Source organism: Esox lucius, chromosome 17 (assembly GCF_011004845.1).
Source record: "Esox lucius isolate fEsoLuc1 chromosome 17, fEsoLuc1.pri, whole genome shotgun sequence".
In the NCBI taxonomy this organism is placed as follows: Eukaryota; Metazoa; Chordata; class Actinopteri; order Esociformes; family Esocidae; genus Esox; species Esox lucius.
The window spans coordinates 20,938,983-20,951,080 of record NC_047585.1 but is presented as its reverse complement, the minus strand read 5'-3'; the positions used below and the strand labels follow the sequence as shown (position 1 = coordinate 20,951,080).

The following is a 12,098-nucleotide window of genomic DNA, read 5'->3' as shown; positions in this document are numbered from 1 at the left end:
GTCATCTCAGACTGGTTAAATGGTCTACCTCCTGTCCCAGCTCCATGGCACAAAGCTTGGCTGACTGGGTCTTGGCATCCACCATCACGTTGAACATGGTGCAGATGGACTGAGGCACACGGAAGTCTGTGGTCCGACTGCTCTTCTGGAGTTTGGCCTCAAAGGCCCCCCTGGTTCTGGAGACAGGCGAAGGTAACAGAGAGAGGTTGGAGAACATTATGAACGGACCGAATGCAAGTGTGTGTGTGTGTTCATGTGTATGTAGGGAACGTGCTAGAGTCCCATCCATGAGTGCCTCACCGTTTGACACAGGACTCGATCATGTCACTGGACATGAGTTTGAGTCTGCTCTCCAAGTGCTTTCCAAACTCCTCCTCAGGCCAGTGAAGGTCCCTGATGAACGTTTGCAGTGCATCCAGCTTCCAGAACAGGTCCTCTGACGTACCTGAGCCATTACTGGGCACAGTTCAGGGTTCAAATGTTAGAGCGTGGGTACCCACTGAAGGGATGGAGGACTACATCAAGGATCAGAGAGGATGGGACAAATCCCTGCAGTGCATTTCTGTGGGTTACTTTTCCCATTTACTGATTGGTTCAAATAAAATGTAAGACCGTACATTAGTTGAATTATAAATAAATCGTTGAATTATCCCTGACCAATATGATTAGCCAAGGAACCAATCAGTGTCTGGTAAAAGTAAACAGACAGTATGACACAGGAATAACCAGGTGAGTGGTTATTAAAAGAGTAAGGGTCCATGCACGCTGCCAGTTGGTCAGTTGGTCAGTTAGTCTGGGAAACCAGCCACGGTGAAGGGTTGGGTTGATTTTAAATGTAGTGGAAGAGACTGGATTCCACTCTAATTCTCTGTCTCCTAACCCTGGGAATATAGGGTGCAGCTCCCTGCAGCCCCACAGGGCCTTCAACACAGGATGAACAGGAACCGGTGGTCCCGTCCACACAGTGACAGACAAGAGGTCAGAGGAATGCGATGGAAAGATGCAAATTCAACGCCTTATTTATTGAGCTATCCTTTTGCATGAGCCCATTGGATTTGTTTTTCAATCCGCTTAAAAAAGTAATTTGGGTCTTTTCCACACATGCAGCATGAGGAAAATGAAAGGCTGTTAATGGTTTGTCAGTTTGAACGGTGCCTACTCTAAACATACTGGCCACGCGTTGGCCTTGGCATGAACATGGCTGACGGTAGAACGATAAGGACACTGGGGACGACTGGGGTTCACGCAACAGACCTTCACATCACTAGCAGCTGGTTACATGAAGTATGCTGGGATGTTTGTGAATAAAAAAATAAACCTCTTGGTCTGGTTGTGTAACAAGTATTTATGTGCATGATCTACAGTATAAATAGAATCAAATCCTAAATGATCATATCACGACACGTACATGACAAAGCACATCACTTCCTGGAACACGTTTTGTCTCCATAGCACCACTTTGGCATCCAGTGGCCAGAAACGGCAGAATGCATCCTTCAGCATTAAGGCACCTCAGGGGTTTGAATATTCCATGACTTACTGCCTGATTCAGGCCTAAGAGCAGCTATTAGCTGTGGAGTTGATGTGGATGCCACCAGTTTTGCACCAGAAGCAACTACTTCTTGGGGAGGAGACCTTTGCTTCATATCATTGACTGCTTCATGCTAATTTGAAGATACCCTACACATGACCAAGAATTCAAAACATTCAAGCAGCCAGGGTCTCACTCCGATGGGTTTTGAGAATGTGTTTTTCTCTCTCCTTCAACACACACTGTTAGTGGATGCTGAGGATTTTCACTTGAATTTGAGGAGAGTCATGTGTCAGGGCTACTTCAAGGTGCAGGGAGTAAAGTGCAAAATTGCTAATTCTTCATTTCAAATGTTCAAGACCATATTAAAGTGGAATCATTATCGTGGTGTGAATAGCCAAACATACAACATCAGGACTGTCTCTGAGAAGCTCATGACTTACTAAAGACAGTCACAAGGAGACGTTTGGCAGATCGCAGCGCTCTTGCTTCTCCACATTAGACATGGTTGGTTTTTCAAATGCCCTAACCACTACCACTAAAGGACTATGTTTGATTGATTGCAACGTTTACCAGTCAATGTTTTATTGCATCCCGAAGTTGAGAACATTCACTCAGGCCAAAACCTAGTGGTCTACATTAGGATTGGTGAATATTGCCTGTTGAGCTCAAGAAATGAAGCCAGTATCCCAGAGCACTTGTGACATGTTCATGCCAAGAACACAGACGCATGTTTTTAATGTCTCAAGGCTCCAGCCGAGACTCAATACACACTCTGAGTCACATATAGTTGCCATCCAGTTGGGTGTAGAAAAGCTAGGCATTGTTGGGAGGCCAACTTGTGGTAGATTTGGTACTTTGGGTATTTGAAGGTTGACATTTGGTAGATTCAAATCAGGCAGATTACTTGTTAGGCTCCTGAGGAAAGAGACAGAACAGAAAAGAAATAAAAAAGATAACAAGAAAATAAAAGTACTGAAATAATGAGGATATGTTTTAAAATGGAAAGTTAAGCAAAACAGGTAAAAGCAATGCTGTGTATATGAAAAGGTGGTGAGGTAGGGCAAAAAGAAAACATTGTTATATTTATATGGTATCCATGCAGTGAATAAAATATACATTTAATTGTGTAAAGTAAATTGTCTTAAAAAGTGTAAATACAGTGTAATGATGTGTAAATATTGTCTTAATAATGTGTAATTGTGTCATAATAATGTGTACATAGTGTCTAAATATTGTGTACAGAATGTCTTAAAGATGGGTAAATAGTGTGTTAATGATGGGTAAATAGCATCTAAATGATGGGTAAATAACGTAAATATTGTATGGATAAATAGTGTCTTAATGATGTGTAAAGAGTGTCTTAATGATGGATAAATAATGTCTTAATGATGGATAAATCATTTCTTAATGATGTGTAAAGAGTGTCTTAATGATGGATAAATAATGTCTTAATGATGTGTAAAGAGTGTCTTAATGATGGATAAATAATGTCTTAATGATGTGTAAAGAGTGTCTTAATGATGGATAAAAATGTCTTAATGATGTGTAAAGAGTGTCTTAATGATCGGTAAAGAGTGTCTAAACGTCAACGTACGGTGACAGCAAACTGCTACACCATTAGATAGGGGTACCATATGAATATAAAACATTGACAGATGTGTTCTTACCTGCAATAAGGACAAGTAGATAGTAAATAATCTTGTTAGTACAATTGATTTGTTGTTATACAGTTTTACAGACATAATTTTACTGTCACATTTTAGTCATTTAGCAAATGCTCGTAGCCTGAGTGTCTTATGATTAAAGGGTGGATAGTATATGAACCACATAATTAAGAAACAAAACAGAAAGTGCTCAGAATATTTCTGTTCCCGTGGACAGGAACTAAGACATCAGCGTATGTGTGCAAGTACCCAAAGCCATTCACAAACTGAATTGGTCGACATGAATAAGGTATGTTGAAATGCCTCTGCATTATGACTAGCTTGGGGGGGCCATTCAATTTCTGCTGAAGCGTATTTGACTGCTGAAACAATGTAGTTCAGGCTGTGTAACCACGGCTGTCAATCGTAGAGGTTGAGGTGTCCTTACTTGACGGGTTCCCATGACTCCCTCTCAAATCCCCTGTGGATGGACTGGGCAATAGACGACTCCATGAGGTCCACGTAACGTACCACCAAGGGGGCATACAGGTCCTGCAGATGTTTGTGGAACCTGCCGTTGCACAGGTTATCTAAGACAGACCAGACCACAGACAGTAGGTCAAGGGGAAGCTCTTCATTAAACTGAAACACCAGAGTAATCATTGTTTTAACAGCTGCTGGTAAAAGACTTCAAAAGACACCTCTCCTTCCTATGTTCCTTGGGTGGGTGGGGGGGGGGGGTCCATTGATCTGAAATGATTGGCCTGACAAAGCTATAAGATTAGAGCCAGTCTTTCACCTTTCCGATCCTGCTGGAAGGAAGTTAACGGCAGCTAACAGCAGTCCTGGTCCTCCCTGTCAGCTATCATACTGTAGTGGATCTCCTCTCTTTGTATATCTGGTGGCAGCATTCGTTACGTTTTTGGACGGGAATGTTTTCTTTTGACTGAACTGGTAAAAAGGCAACGCTAACACGGACCACGGGAGACAAAATGGAGGCCAGTGTGTGGCAATGCCATGGCTACCGGCTCCACACAGCGAGGCTGGTTTCCTCCTCATCCCTTGGAGTGCATGTGCCTGCGTGGGGACAAGTCAAGGTCGATGATACACAGTAGGTGCAATGTTTATTTTGTTCCCTGATTGTCGCTCTCCAATTAGCCACTTGAGCGGCTGCTGTACACTTTGATGTATTTGTCCAGGAGTGAGGACGGAGGGCTCGCCCCTTTCCCAGCCACCTCTGTTTTAGACCTCATTAACTGCTTGAATGGCGTCCGACTTTGGCGCCTGTCTGGTGCTAAGGCTATTTCCTGCCACATAAGCTAGCTGCTTCGGGGAGACAAAACAAATGACCTTCCGTGTAAAATGCCCCTCTGATATGATTTGGTAGTGCAGGGATGTTGTTCTGTGTCTGTAGTGTGGAACTGAGTGTTGTTCTTTGTGTATGTAATGGTGTGTGCGCGTGTTGTACTGTGAGTGTAGTAGTGGTGTGTGTGTGTTGTACTGTGAATGTAGTGGTGGTGTGTGTGTGTGTTGTACTGTGAGTGTAGTAGTGGTGTGTGTGTGTGTTGTACTTTGAGTGTAGTAGTGTTGTGTGTGTGTGTGTGTGTGTGTGTCTGTTGTACTGTGAGTGTAGTAGTGATGTGTGTGTGTGCGTAGTGTGTGTGTTGTACTGTGCGTGTAGTAGTGGTGTGTGTGTGTGTTATACTGTGAGTGTAGTCATGGTGTGTGTTTTGTACTGTGAGTGTAGTAGTGGTGTGTGTGTGTTGTACTGTGAGTGTAGTAGTGGTGTGTGTGTGTGTTGTACTGTGAGTGTAGTAGTGGTGTGTGTGTGTTGTACTGTGAGTGTAGTAGTGGTGTGTGTGTGTGTGTGTTGTACTGTGAGTGTAGTAGTGATGTGTGTGTGTGTGTTGTACTGTGAGTGTAGTAGTGGTGTGTGTGTGTTGTACTGTGAGTGTAGTAGTGGTGTGTGTGTGTTGTACTGTGAGTGTAGTAGTGGTGTGTGTGTGTTGTACTGTGAGTGTAGTAGTGGTGTGTGTGTGTGTGTTGTACTGTGAGTGTAGTAGTGATGTGTGTGTTGTACTGTGAGTGTAGTAGTGATGTGTGTGTGTGTGTGTTGTACTTTGAGTGTAGTAGTGGTGTGTGTGTGTGTGCGTAGTGTGTTCCTGTACACCACAGGAGAACCCTGAGGGAAAGGATGCCTAGATGCTATTTTGGTGGCCATCTCACTCATCATGGTGTCACGTTTACTGGTTGGGTTCTGCTGTCAGAGTCATGGGAATTAGTTCACTAGTATTATATATAATTAGTCTCTGCATGTTACGCAAATGCAATCAATCAACACCATATCATGTGCTGACATGCTGTCATCTAGAGTGTTTCTGTCTTTACAGTTAGACCATGATTGTCCGGTCCATTTGGGGCGAATACCATTCATTTTGGTCTTGTTGCTATGATCAATGCTATGTGCTATATCCTATGGGCTAGAAATTGTCATTTGTGAACGTGGCTACTTGTGCAACAATAAAAAGTGAGCATAACAAGCTGTTCCAGTGCAGGTGAACACCAGAGTACACACTTCCAGACCCCTGCTAAAAGGAGACATAACCCAAGAAAAACTGCTGACATAACTCAGTGCTGGTTCGCTTGACAAAGGTTTTACTAAGTGTTCCTTCTCCGGCTCACGCTTTCAGGACCCTGGACAGCGCTCCTAGGGCAACTGGAGTTCATTAGTGAGATGACAGGGCCCACAGCAACCATATCACCGTTGGTCTCTTAGCACTTAGCACAAAGCTCCCATAGTGCTCTATTGTCATCTCAATTACCTACAGCCATTTCATTATACTGAAGTCAAATGTACAAAGGTGGAGAGTGCAGTGGCAAAGTCAAATTAGATTGCAACATATTCTTCACAGTTTGTTTCTCCAGTTCTCCAACACTAGGCATTCGTTTCTCCAGTTCGGCCAAGATCAACCACAATGGTTGTGTAATGACTATAATGACTTATAATGTAGCCCTGATTTAGGTTCAGGAACTGTCAGTAATGTTGTCCTGATTCACATTCAGGGAGTGTCTGTTCATAATGTAGTCCTGATTCGCATTCAGGGAGTGTCTGTTAATAATGTAGTCCTGATTCACATTCAGGGAGTGTCTGTTAATAATCTAGTCCTGATTCACATTCAGGGAGTGTCTGTTAATAATGTAGTCCTGATTCACATTCAGGGAGTGTCTGTTAATAATGTAGTCCTGATTCAGGTTCAGGGAGTGTGTTAATAATGTAGTCCTGATTCAGGTTCAGGGAGTGTCTGTTAATAATGTAGTCCTGATTCAGGTTCAGGGAGTGTCTGTTAATAATGTAGTCCTGATTCAGGTTCAGGGATTGTCTGTTAATAATGCAGCCCTGATTCAGGTTCAGGGAGTGTCGATTAATTAGGTGGCGCTATTTCAGGTTCAGGGAGTTTCTGTTAATAATGTAGCCCTGATTCAGGTTCAGTGAGTTTCTGTTAATAATGTAGTCATGATTCAGGTTCAGGGAGTGTCTGTTATTTAGGAGGCCCTGTTTCAGGTTCAGGGAGTTTCTGTTAATAATGTAGCCCTGATTCAGGTTCAGGGAGTGTCTGTTAATAATGAAGCCCTGATTCAGGTTCAGGGAGTTTCTGTTAATAATGTAGCCCTATTTCAGGTTCAAGGAGTCTCTGTTAATAATGTAGCCCTGTTTCAGGTTCAATGAGTTTCTGTTAATAATGTAGTCATGATTCAGGTTCAGGGAGTGTTTCTTATTTAGATAGCCCTGATTCAGGACCAGGATGGTGGCAGAGTCACTCACAGTCAGTCCTCAGGAAGTCATTGAGCAGCTGGAAGAGAGGAAAGCTGTCCCAGCTGTCAGGGGGCTGCACCTCCAGAGCAGAGTCCATGTCTACCGCATACAGAGACAGGAAGGTCTCTGCGTGTTCAACCATCAGGTCAGACCACCAGGCAAATGCCTTGGGGAGGGGGGGGGTAGAGAGAGAAATATTGTGGAGAAGGAAAGAGAAGAACCCACAGATAAAGGGGAAGATAGAAAGGGAGAAGCATGGGAGAGAAGATACAGAAGTTTGATGAAAAACTGAGGAAAGAAGTGGAAAAACAAAGACAAAGATTGAAACATTTGATATTAGTGTGTACAAAGATAACACAAGCACGTCTCTAAATTCAAGTCTCAGTGCCATACTCTACAGAGGACAGGGAATGTTACTCCACCGTTCTATAAGGGCTCTTCTCTCAATTTCACAATAAGAGCCAAGCTGTCACCTCTGAGACATCACATCCAGATCTCTGAGGGACACTTCCACCTCTTCGAGCACTGTGTTTTGTCTCTGCGGTTGAGCACGGCTAAACATGTGCCGTTCTGCAGGCCCACAGAGAGAAACACAGAGAGCTGTGCAGACACGGCTCCTTGACTGAGTCATTCGCACAGAGCTGCTCGGAGCCTCCCCACAGGAGAGATAGAACCAGTGGAGTGACACAGTCTGGAAGGGCCTGGTCTCATGCAGGTAAACACTTAATCCTCCCATGTCCCCCACTGTTTTCCCATGGTCCCCTTGGCCAGCGGAGAACCCGGGCCATCAGCCATTCACATCGTCACAACTCTCTGATGTGAATGTTCCAATGGGCGTCATGCACGCTGGCATGGGACGGTTGGCATGAGGAGCGCCAGCAGCAACCAGCAACAGGATCTCGGGGGTCAAATCGAGGAAGCACGTCACCGTCAAATGCACGGGGCCAGTGGCGGGACCCATTTACTGCGGCTCCACACTGGCCGCCGGACCACACGCCGGGCAGGTCTGTCTCATTTCCAGGCAAGTCAACTCAGGAAGTGTATGGGACGTGGTGTACACTACACACAAACATGAAATCAGGGAGGCCGGTTGACTTGAACGGAACGAGACAGAACCGGCTGAGTGACAAGCTGACTGGAGGTACTGGGTTGAACGGGAGAGGAAGATGTGTCTATTGCTGCTTATGCTGATCCACTGACAGTAGGTCACACGACAAGGCATTTGGAGAAATGCAAGAGGGGATGGAGGGGTCCTGCTCCCCCCCCACAAATCAATGGCATGCTTTTCAGAGTAGTCAGGTCTCTGTAGGAGGAGGAGGATGGGCCTGTTGGGTCTCTTCACTGGCTGGATACGACCCCGGTAGGGCGTGTCAGTATCGGGGCGGACAGAGAACTGCAACAGACCTGACAGGGAGGGGGGGTTCAGTGTGACGGACAGGGACATGGCTTGTCAGGGTCGGCCTCGTCCCCAAAGGCATCAGCTTTGAGTGGCAAAAGCACTTGGACAACTGTCCAGGGGATCTGACAACAAGTAGGAGGGGATACAAGACCATCACTAGGAAGGGTTGGGGTCCTCACTGGGCATTTTTAAAACATGCACATGGTATGGGAAGTGAGGTGAGTCAGGGGTCAGGGGTTATATTATCCGGATGTGAAGATCCATCACATACCTCTTTGCCCTGTCCAAACATTCCCCCGCAAAACAAAACAAATAACGAGAGAACAGGAAGGGTTTAAGTCAGGTGCTGTTCCATATTTCTTTCAAATGGTTAATTGTCAGAGAATATGCAATGATAACAGAGAATATGTAATGATAACAGAGAATATGTAATGATAACAGAGAATATACAATGATAACAGAGAATATGTAATGATAACAGAGAATATACAATGATAACAGAGAATATGTAATGATAACAGAGAATATGTAATGATAACAGAGAATATGCAATGATAACAGAGAATATGTAATGATAACAGAGAATATACAATGATAACAGAGAATATGTAATGATAACAGAGAATATGTAATGATAACAGAGATTATGTAATGATAACAGAGAATATACAGTGATAACAGAGAAAATGCAATTATAACAGAGAATATGTAATGATAACAGAGAATATGCAATGATAACAGAGAATATGTAATGATAACAGAGAATATACAATGATAACAGAGAATATGCAATGATAACAGAGAATATGCAATAATAACAGGGATTATGTAATGATAACAGAGAATATGCAATGACAACATAGAATATACAATGACAACAGAGAATATGAAATGATTACATAGAATATGTAATGATAACAGAGAATATACAATGATAACAGAGAATATGCAATGATAACAGATAATATGCAACGATAACAGAGAATATGCAACGATAACAGAGAATATGCAATGATAACAGAGAATATGCAATGATAACAGAGAATATGCAATGATAACAGAGATTATGTAATGATAACAGAGAATATGCAATGACAACATAGAATATGCAATGATAACAGAGAATATGAAATGATTACATAGAATATGGAATGATAACAGAGATTATGCAATGATAACAGAGAATATGTAATGATAACAGAGAATATGCAATGATAACATAGAATATGCAATGACAACAGAGAATATGCAATGACAACAGAGAATAGTCAATGAAAAAAGAGAATATGCAACGATAACAGAGAATATGCAATGATAACAGAGAATATGTAATGATAACAGAGAATATGCAATGATAACAGAGAATATGCAATGATAATAGATAATATGCAAAGATAACAGAGAATATGCTATGATAACTGTGAAGAGATACAAAAGATACAATCCAAAAGAGATGCTTTTTGTTTTGATATAAACATAATTTGCATGAGAAGTCATGCACTTGGCCTAATCTTCAAAACACATCTGGTGTTTCAAAATGCGTGGCTGAGGTCTGTGAATTCTCTTCCCATTTTTAGAAAAAGGCAGTCCTATGCCTCTTGAAATGCCTATGTGATGCAAGGGCAGGGATGATATTTAAAATCCTAGTCACTCAACCTCCACTATGTTACACCCCTACACCTCCACTATGTCTGTGGGGACACCCTAGTTTACAGGAAGAACAATGTGTGACATCACCCGGAAAGCCTTTCCTGAGCCTGCAGCAACATATGACATCATAGGGTTCATTAAAGCCCTGTTGGGTATTCCTTTACAATGCTCACCATTGTAATCCCAAATGATGCACAGTGCACATGAAATGGAGTGATGCAAACTTGTTGACCTTCGAACCCACACTTTGACCCCGTACCGTGTATTCAGGCCAGTGTGCTCTGGCTAGCATGCACCATAAATATAAAGAAAACAGAGACAGGAATACTGTACCCACTGATTTCCAGTGCTTGTGACCGTAGCCTGTTAAACAGAGTCAGAGACGCAATAAATGTCCCATGTAGTTCTATACTCCCTGTAGTTCTGTACTCCGATGTAGTTCAATACACCCACGTAGTTCTGTACTCCCTGTAGTTCTATACTCCCTGTAGTTCTGTAGTCCGATGTAGTTCTATACTCCCACATATTTCTGTACTTCCTGTAGTTCTATACTCCCTGAAGTTCTGTTCTCCGATGTAGTTCTATACTCTCACGTAGTTCTGTACTCCCTGTGGTTCTATACTCCCTGTAGTTCTGTACTCCGATGTAGATCTATACTCCCACGTAGTTCTATACTCCCTGTAGTTCTGTACTCCGATGTAGTTCTAAACTCCCACATAGTTATGTACTCCCTGTAGTTCTGTACTCCGATGTAGTTCTATACTCCCACGTAGTTCTGTACTCCCATGTAGTTCTATACTCCCATGTAGTTCTATACTCCCATGTAGTTCTGTTCTCCCATGTAGTTCTATACTCCCTGTAGTTATATACTCCCTATAGTTCTATACTCCCTGTAGTTCTATTCTCTGATGAAGTTCTATACACTCATTTAGTTCTATAATCCCTGTAGTTCAATACTCCCTGTAGTTCTACACTCCCATTTAGTTCTATACTCCCTGTAGTTACATACTCCCTGTAGTTCTGTACTCCCACGTAGTTCTGTACTCCCATGTAGTTCTGTACTCCCATGTAGTTCTATACTCTGATGTAGTTCTATACACCCATTTAGTTCTATAATTCCTGTAGTTCAATACTCCCTGTAGTTCTGTACTCCCATTTAGTTTTGTACTCCCTGTAGTTATATACTCCCTGTAGTTCTGTACTCCCAGTATTTCTGTACTCTCAGTAGTTCTATACTCCCTGTAGTTCTATACTCCCAGTAGTGCTGTACTCCTTGTAGTTCTGTATTCCCGGTAGTTCTATACTGCCTGTAGTTCTATACTCCCATTTAGTTCTTTACTCCCTGTAGTTCTATACTCCCTGTAGTTCTGTACTCCTGGTCATAGAGGTTGGAGGACCTCTATGACCAGCTCGGCCAGACGAATAGTGTCCTCCAGCTTTTGTTCTGTACTCCCTGTATCTCTATACCCCCTGCAATTCTGTACTCCCTGTAATTCTGTACTCCCTGTAGTTCTATACTCCCTGAAATTCTGTACTCCCTGTAGTTCTATACTCCCTGAAGTTCTATGCTCCCTGTAGTTCTATACTCCCTGAAATGCTGTACTCCCTGTAGTTCTATACTCCCTGAAATTCTGTACTCCCTGAAGTTCTATACTCCCTGAAATTCTGTACTCCCTGTAGTTCTATACTCCCTGAAATTCTGTACTCCCTGAAGTTCTATACTCCCTGAAATTCTGTACTCCCTGTAGTTCTATACTCCCTGTAATTCTATACTCCCTATAGTTCTATACTCCCTGAAGTTCTATGCTCCCTGTATTTCTATAGTCCCTGTAGTTCTATGGTCCTTGTAATTCCATAGTCCCTGTAATTCTATACTCTCTGTAATTAAATCCCTTTGGGTTTTCCCTGGTGATTTTGCAGCGTTTCACAGCAAATTGGTGTGTAGGTGTGGATAAGCGTCTGTTTTAGTCAGTGTGTTTTAGTGTCTTTGTGTGTGTGTGTGACTCTGTGAATGGGTGCTAGTGTCTCTGTGAGGGTTTGTGTATCTTTGGGTGTCTC

General features: G+C 42.8%; 1 protein-coding gene across 11 annotated transcripts in view; it reads right to left on the bottom strand.

The window, feature by feature from the left end:
* cadpsa (Ca2+-dependent activator protein for secretion a) overlaps window positions 1–12,098 on the bottom strand; it is a 110,475-nt gene that overhangs the window by 22,110 nt on the left and 76,267 nt on the right. For 6 of the 11 annotated variants that reach the window (XM_034287074.1, XM_020055678.2, XM_020055695.3 and 3 more), the window contains 6 exons: window positions 8,662–8,670; window positions 7,001–7,157; window positions 3,626–3,767; window positions 2,306–2,449; window positions 301–456; window positions 29–176 (listed from right to left, as the gene is read on the bottom strand). In XM_034287074.1, the coding sequence (XP_034142965.1) occupies window positions 29–176; window positions 301–456; window positions 2,306–2,449; window positions 3,626–3,767; window positions 7,001–7,157; window positions 8,662–8,670 (756 nt within the window). The remainder of the gene's footprint in view (window positions 1–28; window positions 177–300; window positions 457–2,305; window positions 2,450–3,625; window positions 3,768–7,000; window positions 7,158–8,661; window positions 8,671–12,098) is intronic. The other 5 variants (XM_020055689.2, XM_020055691.2, XM_020055690.2 and 2 more) reach the window with 3 other exon arrangements.